Source organism: Haemorhous mexicanus, chromosome 5 (assembly GCF_027477595.1).
Source record: "Haemorhous mexicanus isolate bHaeMex1 chromosome 5, bHaeMex1.pri, whole genome shotgun sequence".
In the NCBI taxonomy this organism is placed as follows: domain Eukaryota; kingdom Metazoa; phylum Chordata; class Aves; order Passeriformes; family Fringillidae; genus Haemorhous; species Haemorhous mexicanus.
In genome coordinates this window covers 61,450,388-61,472,243 of record NC_082345.1, presented here as the reverse complement: position 1 = coordinate 61,472,243, position 21,856 = coordinate 61,450,388, and the positions used below count along the sequence as shown (strand labels likewise).

The window sequence follows — 21,856 nt, the reverse complement described above, 5'->3', positions numbered from 1 at the left end:
AGAAAAGCAGGGGGTCATACACAGAGCAGTGAGATGTATTGTGTGAAGGAAGAAAGAGAAGCACACATCCAAAATGACCTGTCCACAGTCTTGTAACACATTAACACTGGCACCACACAGGGGGGACTTAGGTGCCTTTTATTGCAGGTAGAAAATGGCAGGGAAATGAAAGGCTTCCAAAGCAACCCTGTTCTGTGGATCATTCTTCAGATCAGAACACACAGATCCTCACAAAGATGCAGGAGTTATGCTCAGTTAAGGAGCGTGGAAGCTGCAGTGAACTGATGCCAAGGGAGCAAATCCCTTGAGGGGACTCAGGTGTGAGAGGAGAAAACAAAGCCCCCCCCACTTTCACAAAAGCAGTGAATCACTGCACTGTCCATCCCCATTGGAAAGAGAGTGACTTACAAATCGTTTAAGGTGGAGAAAGGGGGCTGGAGAGGTGGGGAAGATTCATGCCTGAAGGAGCAAGTGAGAGTTTGGGGGTCTGTCAGGGACGTGGTTTGAGATACATGAGCAGTTTGAGGGCAGAGGGGGCTGGATTAGCTAAACTTGATAATCAAGGTGATATTGGAATTGAGACTGGATCAGGTTGCCACGGCAACATGAGCAGGAAAGAACACAAAGCAAATCCTGAGCAGAGGCTGGAGGAAAGGAAGGGCATAAGGTATGGAGGATGGCTAGTGAAGTGTGAGTGTGGGGACCTAGTGTCCATAGTGTCTCTGCCACACCACTGCATGATGTCAGGGGACAGTGTCAAGCTGTCCTGGGTAGAGGGAGGCAAAGTCAGAAGGCAGCACTGGGCTGAGCATGCAGCTGATTCAAGATCTAAATCTCTCTCTAAAAACAGAGTTTTTTTTTCCCAGGACTCAGATTCATAGGCTTAGTCCTCAATTTTTAATTTTTTTTACACTTCTTGAGTGCTGCAGTGCACTTTGTTAATTGCCTAATCTATCAAAACTGCATATTTAGAGAGAAATAGTTAGTTCCTATTTCCACGGCTAGCTCTATGTTCTCAGCTGCATCCACCAGTTTGTGCATGGTGACAAAGCACAGGAACAGGGTCAGGAGCAGGGTGAGCCAAGCCCTGCTCTGCTGGCACATCCTGCCCTTCTCCTTTACATGTGGCATTTTCAGCCTTCCCAGCCCCGCAGCTTTTCCTTCTCAAAACCATTTCCACAGCTGAGGTTGGTGAGACCCCGTGTCCCCATCCAGCTGTCACCCAATCACACATACACATTTTCCACCTGAAGCCTTCACTCAGGATCACTCAGCATAGCTGTAGTTGCAAAGGGGAGGCTCTTGGCAGTCACACAAGGAGCTGTCCTGCAAGTGCCAGATGACTTCTCCATCCCTAAAGTGGCAGTTGTGGCCTGCAGCAGGTGGCCAGGTCCCCACTGGGAAGTGGTGCCTTGGAATAAACACTGCCATGAAATTGGTACTTGTTCTAATATATTCATGGTGAGATGGCATCAAAACTGCCTGGCTGCTCCAGTGAGCTCCTTCATTGTCCAGGATGTCTGATCAGTGTGCCCTGTCACTGGTTTGTCACAAGATGTGACTGCAGTCAGTCAGTCAGTCAGTCAGTCAGTCTCATGCTGTATGGCTTCTCCTGTGCTCTCCCTGGTGTTTGAGGTACCCATAACCTGCAGGTTGGCTGAGGGGGCTGAGGGAGAGGCAGATGCCCCATGCAGCTTTGGAGCTAAGCTGGAGCTGGTGTTCCCACTGCTCTCCTCTCATGGGCTGCTAAAAATTACAAGAAAAAAGTCAAGAGCAAGTAAAGTTTTTGTAGGCTGGGAGAAGGCTAACTGCCACCCCCAGCCTGGTAGCAGATGAGATAGCTTTTGTATTCTCCCTATATGTCAAGCTTCCTTGTGGCAGGTGTGATTCAGAGGGATGCACCAGGGATACACCATCAGGGTGTGCAGTCACTGCAGAATGCTTGGAGAGGGGGACACGTTCAGTATTCAGCTCAGAGAGTCAGGAGACCTGGCTGGAGTTCCACATCACCAGTCCTGGAGAAGCAAGCTCTGATATGGGTGACTGGGATTGTCACCTCTAACCTCTCCGAGGCTGTCAGGGAGAACAGGCTGAAGAAGCCTTGCAGACAGGTCGTTGACTTTCATGAGGACAGAGTAGGCATGAAATGACTGAATGCAGAGAGTTAAATATTTTTTCCAGGAAACCTCATCCTCCCTCAATCTGCTATCTGTTAAAACCCTTGAAAAACCAATTCACAATTTCTACCAGAGAAATAATTACTTGTATAAGACTTAAGCCTCTCATTTCCTATAATGATAATCCTTCATGAAAATGAAATAAGAATTTCTACAAAGTTTGTGGAGGCTCTTGGCAGAACATCCAGCAACAAACTGCCCATTAATGACCAAACTTCTTTTGGTGCTTGCCCAGAAAACCTTACTTTGCAGGTTACTGTAATTAGATCTGATTTTGGAGGGAAATTAAGTTATGAGCAGTATATTAAAACTGATTCTGACCAAAGCTTACGGTAGTATTTTCAGTGAGAGTCTTTCAATCTCTGTTTAGAAGCATTTGACTGCCACCAATAAGCTTGTGGTTTTTTGCTTAATTACAGGTACCTTTCTGTCCTTCTCCCCAGCAAAATTCTACTTAAAATTAATACATACCAAACAGTTAAAAACATGTATATTTCCATGGCCTCCCTGGAAGCTCAGCATGCTGCCAGGAAGAATGGCATGGATGAAAAAGGGGCGCCTTTGCCTAAGCTATTGCTTCAGAGAAAGCTGGTGGTGCCTGGATGCATTTAGACAGATGACAATCATTACATTTAGTAAGATGACAGTCATTACATTTAGGGAGATGACAATCATTACTGCTGCTGAATTATCAGCTGAAGAAAGCACAGTTTGAAGTTACTACTTGTGATTAAACCAAGCTCAGCTCTTCCCTGAAGTCACCAAAAAATCAAGGGAAAGAAAGTACCCTAACAGAGGGGCAGACGTGCTGAGCTAAGGAGAAAGCACAAGTCTCTTTAATTGCAATAACAGCAATGCAACTACTTTAAAATATTTCTCTAGTGGCTATAAAGAGCATGCAGCCTTATTTGTCATCATTGCCAGCACACAAACCACTACAAAGATAGTTTTCTTTCTTCTGATTGCTTTGCAATTACAGGTAAAAATGGGAATGTAATTTGAATTTATATACTCTCATCCAAAGGCTTTGAAACATGATTACCTACAGTGATTGATATCCCAAGTGGGGAATTATTGCGTTAGAGACAGATTAGTACAGTCAGTCAGAGGGTGAGTTTCTGAGCAGTGGAATTTCAGTGCAGTCCAGGCTGAAACCTGGCTGGGACTGGACAGAGTGTGAGATTTTCTATATCAGTGGCTGAAATGAAAATAAATGATACCCACTGAGAGGCTTTTAAGGATGATAACTCTGAGCAATAACTTAATAAGGAGCATTTGAAACCCCCCACACATACATCCATATGGTGCAACTGTCCCTCTTTTCCCACCTAAGTTCCAACCTGTGTTCTTTGTCCCTTAGGTTCATAGGCACAGACTGGGAATATGTCAGCCCAGGGGCCAGCTCTGCAGATCTGGAGTATCTGCCTGAATGTGGGTAGCTCGCTTCAGTGTAAAACTAACCGTGGTTTAAAAGTCCCAGCAACAATGCCACCATCAGAGAAACCAGGAGCAGAACTTCCACTGCAAGTTAACAGCAGCTCATCTCTGTTTGGGTCACCAGCACCTCTCTAACCCAGGCACCAAACTCTTTGGCCATGAGGCAATTTTACATCTGCTGGGTAATAAAACCCCTCTAAAGCATACAGTGCTGGAGCTTTTAGCTATTATGTGCCACTCTCTGGCCTCTGCCACAGTGTATTGCAGGCTGGCAGGCCAAGTGCCTTGGGGACACATCAGCTGTGGGGGAGGCTGGGAAGCTGGACACACACCACTGGAAGGACTGGCAGGTAGGTACCGGGTGTGAGGGACTGCTGGGAAAGCAACATTCAAGCCAGCATGGGCCACTGCTGGTGTGGCACAATCTGAATTGACTTTGTCATACTGAGTGAAAATCTATGCTTTAGAAACCATGGGTAACAGCTGAGCTTTCAGAAAATCATAGCTGTTATTCAAATAAATTATATCTCCTGTGAAGAAGATGAATATTGCAGCTTAAAAAAATTACTAAGGAGTTTGCTTTGACAACAAATTGAGGCAACCTAAAAAAGAAAATCTGCTTATGTCAATCCTTAGGAAGTGGGCAGTGAATTGGCTAAGTGATAGTTACATGGTTTAGAAGTCTGGCTGTGCAAACCACTTCCTATGTATGCAATTTATACATATAAAAGACTATGCTATTTTCTTCCAAGTACAGAACACTCCACTGAAATTTCTGAGCTGCTATTTTGAAAAACAGCACAGCCATAAACCTGTAAACTGTTGAGCAATGTAGACCTTCTTTTAAAAATTAGTCCTAGCTTCAAAAAAAAAAAAAAAAAAGGCAGCAAAAACAGCCACTTGTTTGATGACGAAAACAGAGACAAAGAACAGTGACAAGTCTCATCCAGGCTGGGTGACACTCACCCCTTCTACAAAGCATAGAAAAACCCCTGACCTGGTGGGAATAAGCAGTGAATCTTTTAACAGCAGACTAGAAGGGGAAAGCACAACATAATAACCTTATAGAGACAAATCTCCTGTTGTTTAAGGAAGTCTCCAGCATAGCTTTTGCCCAAGCCCAGTTTGTGAAGAAGAGGAACGCTGCATGCAGCCAGCTGGCTAGAAATGCCAGCATAGTCATTTCTATAAATACATAGGTATATGTATATATATGTACACATGCATACACACACATAGTTAAGATAGAGAGATATCTATATAGAAGCGAAGGTCTATGGATCTGTAAGTAGATGCTAGTAACAGTGAGTCTCCCTGACACCTTTACCAGGAACTTTTTAAAAGGCAAAAATATAACCTAGAAACAATATAATCAGAAACTTTTATTTGTTGTGATTTGTAGCTTCACACAAATACTGAAATGAAGATGCAAGTAGTTCAGATGTTCAGTTTGCAGACAGAATACAGAAACACATGACAGATTTTTTTTTTTTAGATTAACAGCCAGAAAATGAATGACTGGATCTGCTGTGGAAAGAAAATGGAGCATTTAAAAAAATTTAATAAATTAGCTCTTTTAAAATTACATTCTATTCTATGTGTGCAGATGTACATTTTCTGTTTCCCATTTTTCTGTTTAGTATGAACACATGACAAAGGCAAGTTTTTCTGTTAAAATGGGTGAGAATCAGACAATGTCTCTGAACTCAGAGCCACACTAAATATTTTTTGAAGTAGAACAACATCTTCCTATTACCTTAAAAGAAACATAGGCAATGAATTCTAAACTACAGAATCCTACAGATATATGGTGAGGAAACAAATATAATTCCCAATGTTTTTATTTACTCGGCTATTGTAAAATCCTTTGTTAATAGTTGGGAATCAACAACTTTCTATAGATATAGTTCAGTATCTATAGAAACCCATACTTTGAGATAGTAGTAGGTAGACAGAAACCCATAATTACTCATAGTTAAAGCAAACAATCAATAAAAGTATCTTTAGCCTAACCATGCTAGAAAAATCAAAATATGCCAACTGAATGAAATACACTGAGAAAAGGACAAAACTACTGTGTTCCTAACGTGCCATTATAATTGATCACTGCTTATCTCTCTCCTTCATTTTCTCAATGTAGTTCAGCACCTCTAGAGTCTCACTGCCAGCCAAACTCAGGTACTCGGCCTCAGAAGAGAAGTCGTCTGTCCCGGCCGCGCTGCCGGTGCCCGCGGGCTGCTGCACCTCCCGCGCTGGCCGTTCCTGCCCTCCTGCCCTGCCGGCAGTGCTGGGAGGAGGGACCCCGCCTGGGCTGCGGGCAGCGGCGAGGGATCCCCCACAGCTGCACACCCTCAGGATGCCACACTGGGTGCCTACATCCACCTTCTCTACGGTCACAGGGCCCTCGGTCTGCGACCAAACATCGCACCTGGTGCTGCTACTGACATGCTCCCTCTTAAAGGCGTGGTGTGATGGGCCCTGAGATAGACCTGTGTGGGTTTTATTTTCCTCCTCTGAGGCACAAAAATTAGAGTCCTTGTCCCGAAGGTTGTTTGCTTCTTTTCTAGCCAAAGTACTGCTGGGCTTCATACCCACGCTTTGGGTGTGAGAGCTCTTGGGGGCCTCTCTGCTCACTGAGGCTGAGAATAGGTTGGCACCATGTGCTTTCAAGGACTGTTCATTCAGGTATTCCTTCTTTTTGGCTGCGTCTTCCTCTTCAGACTGTTTGAACAGAATTGTGCAATTGTAACTGTTCAGATAGTTCAGTAACTAAGGACTAAAGTAATGACTTACTAATAGCTAAGTGAAATAAACAGAAAGGCCAGAACAGTCTGCTTTTGGTTGTTTGTGGGTTTTTCTTCCTTCCTTCTCCAAGGATGGCTCTTGGTGAAGAAAAGGTGGGCAATGCAGACCTTCAATCTCACATGCAATTTATAATCTTACACCATGGCATTTTTGTGTTCAAGAATGACTAAAAACACAGTGAGTCAAATCATTCTGCTTTACAGGCTATAAGGTGGCTATTCATACAGGAAGAGCATAGAACACTGCTTAGCATCTTCCCACAGTCAAGCTATGTAATTCCACAAGGCCAGTCCTTATCAAGAGAACAAACCACATGTCTGTCAAAATTTTAGGAAAATTTACAGCTCATAATTTCTTGTCTTCATCACACATGAAGTTATCTCGTACAAAACAAAATGAGATGCCAGCTACATCCACCTTTAGGTGCACTGGGGCATAGAGATATGATTCAAATAAAGCCCTGCCAGCCCACAAGGATTTACTCACTGTGTCAGGACTAGAGCTCAAATAGCTCTCAGACTGCCTTGGAGAGTAACTGTGAGACTGGCTGCTGAGTGGGGAGTCCACATCTTGAAAAATTAGATGAAAAAGAAAGAAAAGGTTACTCATGGAACAATCCCCAAAGTAATCCTCAAGTACACCATGTAGAATTAAACATTACTATTTCTGATGCAGGTTTAAGATATTGTTTAAAGAACAAAAAGTTAGCAAGGTCAATCTAGTTCTCAGTTCTTCTCAGGTCAACACATCTGAACAGAGGTTGTGGATGGGGCCCCCAAAGCCTCAGCTGTGCTGTTAATCAGCAGCAAAACTGGGCTACCCAAAAAGAGGAGGGACTCTGGAGAGCAGGGCCTGCAAGAGAGCACAGCAGACTCCATGTGCACACTGGCTGCCATACAACTTACATATATCTTTCTTGGAGGCCCCTGAGAGATTCTCTTCTCTGAAATGCAGCCAGCACAGCTGACCCCACAGCTACTGAGGGAGTAGGAAGGATGTAGGATTGCCTCTCTTACTCCCCTCCCTCTGGCCACATGTGGAGTGACAGCATATAGTCTAGTGGAAGAGAATATCTCTAAAGAAAAGCAAGCACAGCTAATTCCAGTAGTTTAGTGGAAGAGAATATCTCTTCAAGGAAAAGCAAGCGCAGCTAATTCTTCACTGTCTTTTTACAGTGCTGTGTGAATCAGAAATACAAGCCCTTAATCAAAGTTAACATCCTAAAAAGATCATTCTCCCTGGCTTTAAAAGTAACTGTTTCAGTTTCACATGTAGAGAAAACATTTTTAAGTGATAATGTATAAATAGTACTAACCCATCTCATGAAGATATGAACTCAGTCCAAACTTATACCCTTTCTCTTGGGCTGTTGTGAACTGTTAAAAAGAATAAGGAATTAATAATGAGGGTTCCGCTGGATCAGCATCTCAGGTTAAGAGAGGAACATTCAGTTTCTGTATTACCTAAAGGAGTCACTGCACTGTACCACAAATTATTTTAAGAGGTATTTTTACCCCAGAGTAGTACCATATGTGCCTTCTACAGGCAAGACATCTGAAACAATTTTTATATGTATACTGGCACAAAGCTCCTTTATAATACTGAAGCATCCTGCATATAATGTCTGGGCATTGCCTGCAGAACCTGATCCCAAGTGTTGATGGGTAACTTACCCAATGTCTTTCAGGCATCAGCTAAAGTGTGAATGAAACCATGTGAACTGTGGACCTGTCTATCTGAACCACATCACTAGCAGCAGCTCTTTCTGAATTCCTTATATAAACCATGATGGAAAAGAAGCTTCCATGGTAGTTAATTCAGTGAAGATATATTAATTTTCTAACTGTGGTGAAAAATCCTTCTCCACCTCAAATGAATCATGCAAACAGTGGGTTTGACAAAAAAAAGACATCTTTTTAAAAGTTACCTCTTCAAATACAAAGACATGGTTCTGATTCCAGGCTGCTTCTTTCACAGACTTGTTGTCACTGAGGAATGTAAACACAAATTCTCTGGTAAGTGATTTTTCCCCATTATTTTTATTTTCTTTCTGAGTAAATTCCTTACTGGTGACTTTTCAATTTTTACTTTGTCTTCAGTAACCATTAAATGCTTCCCACTACTGAGATCACTAGACTTATCTCTGAACCTGAGATTTAACACCAAGAATATGTTTTTCATCAACTTCATTTCTGTTGAAATGCAAAATGGAATTGAAGCAATAACTGAAGATAGTGCTGTTTTGTAAAATGGAAGGTACTGTGTATCAGTCTTTGAAAAACAAGTCTTTAGTAATCACAGAGCACTCACATAGCCCAGAGGAGACACTTACTTGCTCTGTAGCCAGTGATGAGATAGAGTATTTTAGAGGACAAGCCAGATCAACAGCTTAAGTTCCGGATCTCCAAACTGCCCCATGAAGCAGTATTTCTGTGTACTTATTATGGGCAGATACACAGAGGCATGATGGGCTTTCCTGTGCATAGATTTATTCACACTGTACTATTTTCACTAAGAAAACCGGAGTCCTCGGTACTACTGTTTAGAATTTTGCCTTCTTGTGCTCTTAGCAGGATTTCTCCAATTCAGCAAAGTCTCTGCAGTTATCACTGGTTAATAGATTGGTAATTTCCATGACACTCACCTTTTTCTTCTTGAATAATTCTGCACATTCTCCTTTAAGCTATTCTGCCAATCATGGTGATAAGCAAATGTCTCTAAAATTTAAAAAAACAAAGTAAACCTTGATTTTGAAATGCATTAGAATGAACACAATTTATATAAAAGTTTCTGTCAAGTTTTTAAAATAATTTAAATAGTTGGATTTAAAATTATGTTACTGCATTCTGAAGATTCATGATGTTTTCCATTGGGGCAGATACATCTCTGGTTATAAGAACATATATCTTTAAAAGGAGCATAAAACCCAGAATACATGTCCTTGAAATATGACACGCACCAATTTTTTCAAGATTTGCTCTTCTTTGTTTCTGTTCACAGGGCATGAAGTAGCGCTGTCCCTCACGACAGTTCTGCAGGTGTGTTTTATGAAGTGCACTTGTTTCCTTGTAGCTTGTATTTGACACGTTATTACTTTTAAGGAAAACCTGTTCTGGAGCTGTGAAAATGCCTTCAAGGTGTCTGTCTATAGAATCTCCTTTTGCATTGATTGCAGGATAAACCCTTCTAGCGTCACAAGAATAATTTCTGTTGGTAATTTGATTTTGAACATCAGGAACAGTGAAAAAAATGTCATTATTGCTTTGGTTAGAAAAAGAACTGAAATGCTTTGTAGAAGGATTATTATGGATTGGTTGACTCTCATCTTCAAATAGTGCCAGAAAGGAAGAACCGCTTCCATCTTTCAATTCTGTGGTTTCTTTCACAACATCAAATATTGGTTCTTTTATTCCTTCACAGTTTTCTGATTCATTACTGGCTATTATCACTGGATTTTTCCTGGCAGAATTCATGCAGTCTGGCCTGGGGGTAGGCAATGAGGTATAACAGGGGTAGAAGAGAAAAAAACATTTTGCTGAGTACACAAACAAGCAAAATATTGTTAACACAACACTTTATGATAATTTGATGATAAAAATATCAAAAACTTCACTGCTCATTACACTTGATTTATGGTAAGATTGATTTAAAAAGGGTTCTATTTCTTAATATCTCCAACTATACAAAGCCATGGAGCACATCCTCCTAGACAGAGAACTGTGATTTATAAAATCAGCCACAGTATGTCACTGCTGCTCCACCAGCTGACCAAAGGCGGCCACGTCAGGGAGAAAAAGAGGAAGATAGTTTCTTCCATTTATGAGAGTAAGTTGCTTAAGACTATATTTCTCTTCCATACTAAAAGCCCCTAAAAAGTGACTTTCATTTGTACTTGAAATCAGTAATTCTGATTCAGCAAAATTCAAACAGAATTTTTCTGTTTCACTGTCAGGAGGCCAGTCAGATATTTTGTTATGCCTCTACTTCCCTACCCCACTTCTGAAAATAGTGGTTTTGAAGATTTTATCATGTGAGTATCATGGACATGAAAGCCATCACACTTGCACTTACTGGGTTCTTAATTGAACATTTTCCCTGTTTTTTTTTCCAGGCTGGATGTGCTGACTGACCTTTCAGAAACTTTGAGCAAAAAGTTGAGATTCTTCTGAAGGACAGAGATCTGGCAAAAAAGGCCATTCAAAAAAACCTCCTTCTTTAAAATGTTCTAAGCAAAGCTGTCAATAGAACTTGAAACTGAAAAGTAGTACAGAAAACTCTTACTGGAGAAAAATACCTGTGGGGTTTTGATCAGCAAATACTTGGAACTGGATAAAGATTCTATGGAACTTAAATGAGAAACTAGTTTTCTCTAGTTACAGAAACCTCACCAGGACAGTTTTAGAAGGCTAAACACACTAGAGTTTATTTCAGAAGATACCTATACATGAGGAAAGTTAAACCATTTTGTGAATCAATTCAGAGAGTCTTTCTCAACTCCAGCTGAATATTTTGTTATGCAAAATAAAATTTAAGAGTAGATGAGGAAATATGACATGCAAACTTTTAATTAACATTTAATAACCTTGAGGTGCCACAGGTCTCAGAATTATGCACATTGATTACATCATCAGTATGTTACATTAAACAACTGTATAAACCGACACCCTACTTTTCACAGACAGTGAAAGAAACTCCCTGCACAGAAGATTTGTGATCTCTTGAGGTATAAGAATTTATGGCTGCAATGGATGAAAACAAAATGAGGACAATACAAAGAAATGGATCTGAAGAGCAGTTGGAAAGGAAATGGTGTTAGTGACCCATGAATGGGTAGAAGATGAGAGGATGTGACATAAGCAGATGAGTGCAGGCCTGATAGCTGGTGGAGAAAGGAGAGATGTAGGTGAGATAAGGTTATACAGGGCTCAGTGTAAATATATAAATTGGGAATTCATTCAGATGTGCAGCAAGATGAATCCTATGCTCATTTTAGGTTTTGCTGGAGAAAGCCAGGAGAAGCTGCAAGAAGAGTGGAATTTAAAGGGGCTGATGTGTTTAGTTATTATTTGGCCAGTGATTTTATGGGCCACTTGACTCCCCAAGCAAAACAGCCTGCAGGCCCTTCAGGAACAGCAAAATACTGTATGGCCTTTTTATGTCTCTATCCAGCCTAAGCTAGAGATGGACAGGAACTTTCAACCAAATGGCAGACTTATGGAATAGAAGTAATAAAGATTAGCTATGTAAGACCTCTAGGTCCAAGGGAGAGACGCTGGAAAGAAAATTAAATAAAATTTTCAGTACAAATGAGTCTGGCCCTAAACCATCTGTGATTTGAAAGATTTTTAATCCGCACATACAAAAAGAAATATATTCTCGATTTTGATCCATTCTTTTAAAAACAAAGTGTACATTCTCCTAGAATATTATTGAATCAATTGTAGGGAAAAAAGAAAGCTATAGTAGGATCACATATGGAAGAAAAGGAAAGAAAAGGCTTTGTTCCTGGAACCCCTAGCATAAATAATGCAGGTGCAGATGCTCAATTGCTATTGCATCAAGATTGTCAGAAAAGCACTTGCAATACTGCCCAGAACTAATAACACCTGGGGCAGCTTCCCCCTCCTCGTGGCCTCTTAGTAAATCTGTGCTTTCATTCAAGGTGAATTCAGCAACACTATCATGTCTGTGACATTGCAAAAAATAGATCATGATTCCAAGTGCCTATCCAAAATTCAGATTTTGCTGCCTTTCAGCAAATTTAAATAGCTTTGTTTAGTTTTTCCGTTTGATTTCAATTTTAATTTGACAACCAGTCAGTGAAAAAAACAAGTAACAATAAGCTTCTGATTATTTTAGTATTTTTCTTAATTAAACTTGACTGTTATTTTCCTCATTAATGTAAAATCACTGCCTACCTATCAAATGGCTTGAACAGCTCCCGAGGCACTGTATCAGACTTACTGAAAATACACTGGCTTGGAGGGTTTGTATTCCAAGGATCTTGATCAAAGCTGTTACCTGGCTGAGAAAACAGTAGAAGCGGTCAAACTGTGAATATACATAATTGTCTTTAAAACTTTCAGCTTGGGTTTGCAAATAATATACATATTTTACCACTATTTTTATTTTTTTACATCTTTACAGCAGAAGCCTAAACCTCCTTACAGCCCAACTGTTGCCAAGCAAACTTTAGCCAACGATGACTACTTTGAGCATGACAGGAACAGACAGTTTTTTCTCACCCTATTCTCCATTCATCTGGTTCATAGCTGCCCATTTTGGCTACCAGAATCCCATGGAAAACTTCATCAAAAGCCTTCCTAAAGGCAAGGTAAATAATGCCTGCTCTTCTCTCTAATTCCCGGAGCTACTAATTCTATCACAGAAAGCCACTGGGTCTACCAGGCAGAGTATGACCTTACAAAATCTGATGGCTGTTTGCAGACACCTTCTTGTTCCTCATGTACCTTGGAATTGCCTCTGGGAGCTTAGCTCCTTAATCCTTCCAGGGACAGAGGTGAGATGATGCTTCCCCAGGTCATGCCTACATTTTTGCAGGTGGACATAACATTTCTGTATTTCTTCTCACTAGGAAGCTTCTCTATCACCACAGCCTTACAAGGGTGATAAATATCTGCCTTGCAGTGATGTCATCCAACACTCTGAATATACTAGGCTGAACTCTGTCCAGTCTCATATATTTCTTTATGTCCAAGTTACAATGGATTCTCTAGCTTGCTCCTTCCCTGCTGGTTCATTCAACTCCCCCCAGCTCCTGACTGCATTTTAAGATGAGCCAAAGAGCAGATCTTGTCTGAAAAATTTGAAACAAAGTAGTCTTTGAGTACCTCAGGCTTTTCCACATAATTTTTCACTAGGTCTCAACTCTATTTAGCAGTGGACAAGATTTTCCTTGTTTTCCTTTCTTTGATGACACACCTACGGAAGTCCTCCTTGCTGTTCTTCTCACCCATTGTGATTCTCAGCTCTGGCCATTCTAATGCCACTCCTTCAAGCTGAGGGGATGCTCCTGTCTTCTTCCTGCCTTGCCCATCCCTCCTCGCACTCTTCCTCTTTGCATTTGACCTCAGTCACAGGTTCCTTGATTCTGTCAAACTGGCCTCCAGAATCTAATCATTCTCTTGCACTTAGTGGTGGACACAACATAGTTGTACTCTGAAAACATATTTTTTGGGCTTCTTTGTTCTTCAGGTCAGCTTCCTGTGAGTTTTGACCTACTCATTCCCTGAACAACCCATCATCTCCCCTTTGAAAATCCTCAAGCATTTCTTCCTCATTTACCTCAAAACTTCAGAATACCATTGGTGAAACACATATTTTTTTTATTATTTTCAATGAATAATATATTTGATAAAAATAATGCATATTATATTTGCTATCACTTTTCTAAGGATCATTCTTTTAAGAATTACAAAGTTAACAAAAAGAAAAATAATAGTATGCATTAGAACAAATAACTTTCAACTGTTTCTTAAAAGTAAAGAGTTGAACAGCAGAGCACTGAAAATACTGTAAGAACAATGTTAATCACTGAGACATTAAAAGATAAAAAATTAGGTCATTGGATCACCTGGGATCATGCAACACCCAGTTACACAAACTGTATGTTTAAGAAAGCTGCATTTCTAACTATATTTCAGGTTTCTTTAACAAAATTTACACGCCAGAAGAAAAAGAAAGCCACCAGTATGGGACTAATTCTCTCTCTGCTGATATCAGCAACACTGAGAGTTCAGTGAACAAAAGCTCAAGTTGAGCTTATTTCAGAACAATAAAATAAATATATTTGTATGTACAGAACATTCATTGCCACCAGCCTACAAAAAATGTTGATCAATCATAATTACCATCACCATGACACTATTTTTACACACCAAATAAATGAAAGTTAGTTATAAGTAATTCCATGGAAGTAAAACATTAACCAAACCTGGTTTTGCAGCTTTTTTTCATATATCTGTTCCCAAATGTTGCCCATTAGTTTTGTGTTGAAATTTTCTTCTGAAAGCTGTGTACAGTTAGAGAACTGATAACCAGAGGAGGACAATGGACAAGCACTAAAAACTCTTGCCATGCTGTCTTCATTTTCCATACTAGAATCAACATAGCCTAATTCCATTACTTGTGGAATGAGCTAGACAAAACATAACAAAGACATTTTATTTAGCTAAAACTGTTTTGATTTAAGCATAAAGTTCAAAGTAATCAAGCCATTCTGTATCTTTTACATCTATGCACATAAACCACAAAGAAGAGAAAATTTTCCATATTCTGATATAGAATTAGAATTCTGATATAGAATATAGAATTTCTATATTCTGACTTTTCACTAAAAACTTAAGGCAATAAGGGCTTATTTCAGGGAAACATGTAAGTAACTACTTAATCTGAAGCATGCACACAAATACTATCTTGAGGAGAGATGGATATAAATTCATTTTTAGCTTTTTTTTCAAGAAATATATATGCAGCATGAAAATAATTTATCAATATAGTCTTAAAGACAGAGAAGACTTCATGTTTCAGTATCCATGAGCTTTGTCCACTCTTTGAAAAATCACTAAAAAATACAGTAATTACTGCACATTTTTAGTCTTTTATCATTAGAACAATAACTTACCTTATGCTGGTATTTTACTTTTTCTGAGAGATGTTGTCTTCTGCTGTCCAAAACTTGCTTTTGTAACCTTGTAAAATGAATAAAAACAGCCTATGAAATGCAAGATCCAAAAGATTAAAATATTCTGAGTATTAATTTCAAAATAACTTAGGAACATTTCTCCACACATCTTAAAACAGCCTGATTCTTAGGCAGTTATGAGCAGCCTGTCTGTCAGTTGGTCACATTAGGACATCCAAAGCAGGATGGGAAAACAGTGTAAGTGTATAATGCTGTTTGAATAACCTGCTCCTTACTTATACTAAGTACCTGACATGAGTACAGACACGTAACCATTTAAAAAAATCTCTCAGCTTCATGTGCAGTTTTTTATTCAGAATTTATTAATTACTTTCTCACAGTAAGAGTATCACTGGAATAACAGGAGTGGTGAAACTTCCCTGTTTACAGTGGTATGTTTATGTTTTCATAATACCCCAAATGTTAAGACTATAATGAAATACCTCTCCCAGAACCTCTCTGTTGCATAACTATTGCCTATTTTATACAAGTACCTGCTCTGCAGATCATCTAAGTTAAACTTCTGTTGTGTACGTAGGGGTGATGTGGGAAGTTCTAAGTTAAGTCTCCTGATGGGTTTTTTTTCATCTTCAGTGATATCAATGTGGACTGGCTTCCTCACATTCTCTGCAATGAATTTGTTATGTCAGTATTTGTTATGTCAATGCTGGGCTTGGAGAAAGTTTTGAGGTTCCTTAATTTTCATTAGAGTACAAAAGCTGTTGTTTTATATTTCTTAATTCATTTAAAGCCGTATTTGTTTCTTTGCTACTAACAATACAAAAACTCTATTCTAAATGGCACAATAGTATAAAATTATTGAGTCGGCCACTGTGTGTGTACAGGCTCTGTAGCCTTCCTCAGTCACCTTCTACTCTTCTGAGCATAGGACAAAAAACGTTCCATAATCTGCTTTATGAATATGTCACAGATGACAACAATCATAGAATCACAGAATCATTTAGGTTGAAGAAGACCTTTAAGATCATTGAATTCAGCCATTAAATCAGCACTGCCAAGTCCACCATTAAACCATACCCTTAAGTACCACATCTACATTTAAAGAGCTAGGACTGAAGTTTTAGTGATGTTTCTCAAGAAGTTTAATAATGGATTTTAAGAAAGATAATCTGGGTAGAACTGACAAGACTATTCCAAATGCCTCCAAAGTTATGAAAAAGGAAATGGATGGGAAATGGACCCACACAACAGCCAAGAGGAAAAGAAATAATGTGGGGTAAAATTAATAAATAGAATGGGGAAGGTAATAAATGTGTGTAGTGGTTTAGAAATAGTATTCTTCAATTTAGTGTTCCCACAGAAACGCTTCAAACCATGTTCTGCTCACTCCCTCTCCCTTCTCCCTCTTTTCCATCTCCCTCTCCCTTTCATTCTCCCTCTCCCCATCACTCTGCAGAGGATGGAGAGGAGAATTGGAGGCACAAAAGGTAAAGATCATGGGTTGAGATACGAACAATTTACTGGTAGCAGCAATGAAACAAGAAATTATATTCATTACAGAGTGATGATTCACAGGCAGGTGCTCACCACAGGGAGCACAACGTTCCCTGGCCACTCACTTCCCACTACCCCACTGGATGGGACTCCTTCCCTTGTGCATGAGGTGAGGAGGTGTAGAGTCACCTCAGTGTCGTGGCCAGGCCTGTTCTGGCTACTGCAAACACTCACCCTGGCCTGGCCTGGCCTGGCCTGGCACCAGGACACTGCACAAGGCTTTACAGGGAAGTAGGCAGGAGCCAAGGTTGTTTGATTCCTTTTATGCCTGGACTTTTTATTCAGTCATAATTTTTGTATTAACATACAATTTTTTACTTTAAAAATAAAACAATGTTTGCTTGAGGGTTAAGCTGTAAATGGAAGAACAAGAACTAAAATAACAGTAGTAACAGTTAAGAATAACTAATTGTGATGTGTCAGAATACCCAAAACTCACCAGTGTTTTCTTTTTTGGTTGATATCTGGTTAACCACATATAGATTAAGAAGATCCAAACTGACTGCTGAACTTTTAGGAGATGATACTTCCAGGAGCTTCATTTTTGACTTAAGTTTCTTTCTTTCAAAGTATTCCTTAATTTTTTAAAGGAGAGAATAACTTTTTGACAGCAGTTTCAACAATGCATTACCATTATTAGTATAGCTAAGTCTTTTGAAATTAGCAAGCAAGACTTAGCAAACTATTCCTAATATAAAAGCACACAGTTAAGTATCTCTGAATTCTCATGCCCTGTTTGCTCTTAATTTATTTTTATTGACTTGAAAAAGAATGTAAATATAATTTGGTCATATTCAAAATAAATCATTGTTATCTTAATGTCAAACATTTGGTCCTTAAATGCTCATTTCTCAAACTTTGTGTACAACCACTAAAAATATTTCTTGAAATAAAAGATACCAAATGTGGCAAGGACGAAGTCCTAAAAAAATTTAAAGGGTCTTTTCAGGAAGCATATAAGATAAGCAAATAAATCAGAAAGATTACATACACCAGATGTGCCATCTATAATGACAGAAAGAGTTTATTTTTCTCCAAATTTCTCTCTTGACAAAGAAAATAGTCTTCTGACAAAAAAAATAAAAAAGAAGAGGAAAAAGTAAAAAAGAAAAGTCTCTAAGATTAGGAATTCAGAAAGAATTTTTATTACAAGGAATAAAAAGGGATATGACTGACACTTTGAATTTATCAGGACAATAATATAGGAAAGAAACCACTCAATTTTGCAGAGACTATTAATAACCATCCTAAAATCATTAAGTACAGCAGATGAATAAATAACCCCAGTAAGATTATTTTTTCTAAACAAAATACGGATATTGAAAACTCAAAACATAAAATAGCATTGGCATTTCTTCTAAAATGTAATCCCTGTCATGACTGCAGGTTACATGTAACTAATATACCTAATATGTATGTTGGTAACTAATTTTTAGTATCATTTATTATTATCTTTAGTTTCCCACAATAATATTATCTACGGAAAATATCTGTTCTTCAGTTAAGATGAATATCTTCAGTAAGGTAAAATCATCCTGTGTACAAATCAACACTTCAAAATTCATTTTATTTTAGGGCCCACACCCCCAAAATGTAACCACTTCCCTTCAGTGTCCCAGATGTTTTTTCCCCATCACCTCCAAATTACCAAATTATTAATAAATATGTAATAGTAATTAGAAAACTACCATTGTCTTTAGTAATTTAGTACTACATTACTAATAACAATCCTGTATTTTCCTGTTTTCCCTCTCCACTGAAACAAATCACATAATTGTAATATAAATTATGTGGCTTAGACAGTAATCCCTGAGAAAACAGAGAGCTCACAGGGCTCCAGGAAACTGGGAAAGGGATGGGGACAAGCTGCTGATTGGTCCCACATTGCCATATGTAAATGTTTTAATTTGAGTAATTCTCCCTATACAGCCAGCCTGTTTTTCCTCAACCTCTATATACCTGGGCACCTGCTCTGGGTGTTGGGGTATCAGCTTCAGTGGTGGAGCTTCCCTATACTGCCTCTTTCTTCCCTGCTGCTGAGGAGGAAACTGACTCCACTTATTATGGTCATGGCCAAATTCTCTTTTGTTTTCTTTCTCTTTCCTGTTTGAAATGTCTCCTGCTATGCCAGGGATAAGTTTGATTCCCTTATTTCACTTTCAGATTCAAAATACAAATAAGCCATCCTCGGTTTGCAAATGCCAGAAGAAGGACTTTAATGAGCCTAACATCATTTACATGACCCAGAAGAAAGGCTGTGTAGGTATGTGTTGGGCCAGCTGACCACATGGTTATCACCTGAGGCTTCAAGCAATCCCTTGTGCTCCCACATACCAACACAACATGGTAACAGAAGTAATCCAGGAAAGCCAAAACTGGGCATGGGCCAATTCATTCATTCATTCATTCATTCATTCATTCATTCATTCATTCATTCATTCATTCATTCATTCACGCCTTCTCTTCTTGTTGTAATTGAGTTTAGTAAATCTAGAACAAGACTTTTCCCCTAAAAGTCAGGGAAACACATTGTAACTGTTCAGCTATTGTTTTCAATCTCACTCCAAAGGCTTTGAAAGTTTTACCTAAGTGAACCCACTAAAGCTTTTATATAACAACATAAAATCCAATATGGCTGAAACCATTTACCTTTTGTTTTCTCCTTTCTTGCTTTAATATGATTCTGCTTCTGTAAAATGCAAAAAATTATTGTTTTAATTGCAAAAGCATAATCTTAAGTCATGGCTTGAATTTCTCATCAGTGCTTCTGAGTTTTAGGACACAAATATGTGTTATGTTATGTTATGTTATGTTATGTTATGTTATGTTATGTTATGTTATGTTATGTTATAATGGATCAAACCTTCAGGTAGTAAAGTCACCATATCTCTGTTGAAGTAATTCTGACTGATCCCAGTTTACTCCAGTAAGGATAGGACAACATTCAGTATTAGGCTACCAAACATATTTAACATGAAAAAAGAAAGCAGAAGAAGCTTTTAATCATTTGACTTTTAATGCACATTTCATCAATTTGTAATTTCTTAAAACTTAAGAAATCTTTGTCAATATATTATTTCATCCTAATTTTCTTTGTCATGCTGCAAAATAGCTACAAAACTATATTGGCAAACAAATGGAGCACTATATGAGCTTTTATCTTTTGGGACTTTCCAGAATACTGGGGATCTTTTGTAAAACAGGAAAGCAAAATAGATCAGCACTACAAGTTGCTGTTGTTTGTTCAATATAGGAGACAGTTATAGCTCCAAGTACTTGTCTCATCTGTCAAACATAGTCTTATGTGAAATGCTTGTAGGGCTTGGTGCATAAAATTGGAAGTCGGGGTCACTGTTCCATGAGCAGAGTGAGTGAGCATGGCTGCAGTCCTTAGGTCAGTAAGATTAGGACTTTTTGTGAAGGTTAGAAATTTAGAGCATTCCCTTGGAATTACCTTTTGCTTAAAGTTAGAGTAAACTTTCCAAACATATACATGTAACATTCACCCTTGCAGTGGGGAGGAACCCCAGTGATGTGTAGTTTTTCTGACACCTAAAATGTAAACCCCAGATTCACCCGAGGAACCCTGAGAGATACTAGCAGCAGCAGTAGCAAGCAGCAGGTTGCTTTGTATTTGCTAAATGTGTGAAGTCCTCCTACACACTGGGCTTTCTTACAGAGGGTATGTGAGGCAGGCAATTAAGACAAAGCTTGGGTTGGTGTTTTGGGGTTTTTTCCAAGTGAAACTCTCCCTTCCTCCTGCTTTATAGAGGCAACATTCAGAAAACTCAATTTGCTGGGAAGAATTCCAGATGGGTAGGGTGTTCTTTTAGTTTGATTCTGCATAGTCTGGACGATTACAAAGCTGTCTTCAGCAATGCTGTTTCCCAATGGCTGACAAAATCTGTGGGGTTTACATTTCTAGTAGATTGGCAGAGGGCACAGCACTCAAAGAAAGAGAACATTATCTTTTTTCTTTCTTCATCATTACAACTCAGTTTGTGATGCTTTACTATTTCAGTGAATCTCAATACCTGTACATCCTTTACCCCAAATGGTAACCACTGCTTTTTGTGAGGGCGTGAGAAAGGCCTCATCCAGTCCCTGTCTGTGGAGAGACACTGAGCCCAAGTGTGACTCCCTGCCTGGGGTGGGAGGGCACCTGCACCTTCCCACAGTCCGGCTCCAGAGGGGACTCTGGGGCTGTCACACCACGGCCTGCTGGTCTGTGAGGGGACACCAGGCCTGAAACACACACACTGTGGCACTACTGTTCCATGGAGAGACACTCGTTCGGTCACAAACACCACGGCTATGCCCAGTTTGTGAGGGGAAATGAGGCCTGAAGCACACACCATGGCTGTGCGCAGTTTGTGAGGGGACCCCACGGCTGCCACACACAACATGGCCGTGCCTGGTTTGTGAGGAGGCATCAGGGCTGTTAAACACACCATGGCGGTGCCCAGTCTGTGAGGGACACTGACACAGCACGGAGCTGTTTCTGTCGGCTTTGAAGAGTTTCACTTACCGACTGCCACCCACCCAGTTCATTTTCTGCTGCTGAGGAGGCAGGGAGGGAGGGCTGCCCTGGGTGCTGCTGGCACTGCGGGCAGAGGCAATGGCTACTCTGGTATGGTTTGCAGCCTCCCAGCAGGGCCACAGGGCCCTCCCGCGGGGCCTCCTCCGCCCTGCGAGCACCAGGGCAGCTGCTCTCCATGCGCCCCAGCCGGCAGAGGAGAAGGAACGGCTGGTACAGGGATTGACAGACAAAGGGGAAGGATGCAGAAAGCCAAACGAGGCACTGACAGGGAAGAGGCAATGCTCTGGTTGCTGCTGCCCTTCTACCCCTGGTGTTTTCATACAGCCTGCTGCCAAGGCCATCGCTCTTTCCCGAGGGAGTCATGAGCATCTTGCTGTCCCAAGTGAATTGGTTTGTCTTTCAGGTCCAGCTTGTCTCTGCTACAACCACTGTGATTTTTAGGACGAGAGCACTTTTCATCCGGCTCTTCCTCAGGCTCTTCCCCTGTTGCCCCCTCTTCCCTTTAGGGGCAACAGGGGAAGTGATGAGCATTTTCTGCAGGTAGATATTGTTGCCCTTGGTCCTGCCTGATGAGCTGTTGTGTGTAAATGTGACTAAGCCTCGAAGAGGGATGCAGAGCCACTCAGGGATTCTTGGCAGCAGCACAGCTCCACTCGCTCCCTTCCCTATAACTCACTT

The 21,856-nt window shown here is 40.0% G+C and overlaps 1 protein-coding gene across 1 annotated transcript; it reads right to left on the bottom strand.

The window, feature by feature from the left end:
* Positions 1 to 5,220: 5,220 nt before the first annotated feature.
* REDIC1 (regulator of DNA class I crossover intermediates 1) lies at positions 5,221 to 21,092 on the bottom strand. Its single transcript, XM_059847934.1, has 14 exons — positions 20,673 to 21,092; positions 20,093 to 20,190; positions 19,288 to 19,327; positions 17,078 to 17,213; positions 15,618 to 15,750; positions 15,054 to 15,130; positions 14,374 to 14,564; positions 12,338 to 12,444; positions 9,379 to 9,902; positions 9,064 to 9,136; positions 8,347 to 8,407; positions 7,735 to 7,795; positions 6,906 to 6,988; positions 5,221 to 6,335 (listed from the first exon to the last, which is right to left on the bottom strand). The coding sequence occupies exons 1-14, from the start codon at positions 21,090 to 21,092 to the stop codon at positions 5,718 to 5,720; spliced, it is 2,622 nt and encodes an 873-aa protein (XP_059703917.1). The 3' UTR covers positions 5,221 to 5,717.
* Between the last annotated feature and the right edge of the window lie 764 nt (positions 21,093 to 21,856).

Coding starts and splice junctions, on each gene's coding strand:
- REDIC1 (XM_059847934.1), bottom strand. CDS start 21,092: ATGGTGTGTTTAACAGCCCTGATGCCTCCTCACAAACCAGGCACGGCC. Junction 12,445..14,373: donor AAAAAAAGCTGCAAAACCAG/GTTTGGTTAATG, acceptor CTGTTTTCTCAG/CCAGGTAACAGCTTTGATCA. Junction 9,903..12,337: donor CTGTTCAAGCCATTTGATAG/GTAGGCAGTGAT, acceptor GCCTACCCCCAG/GCCAGACTGCATGAATTCTG.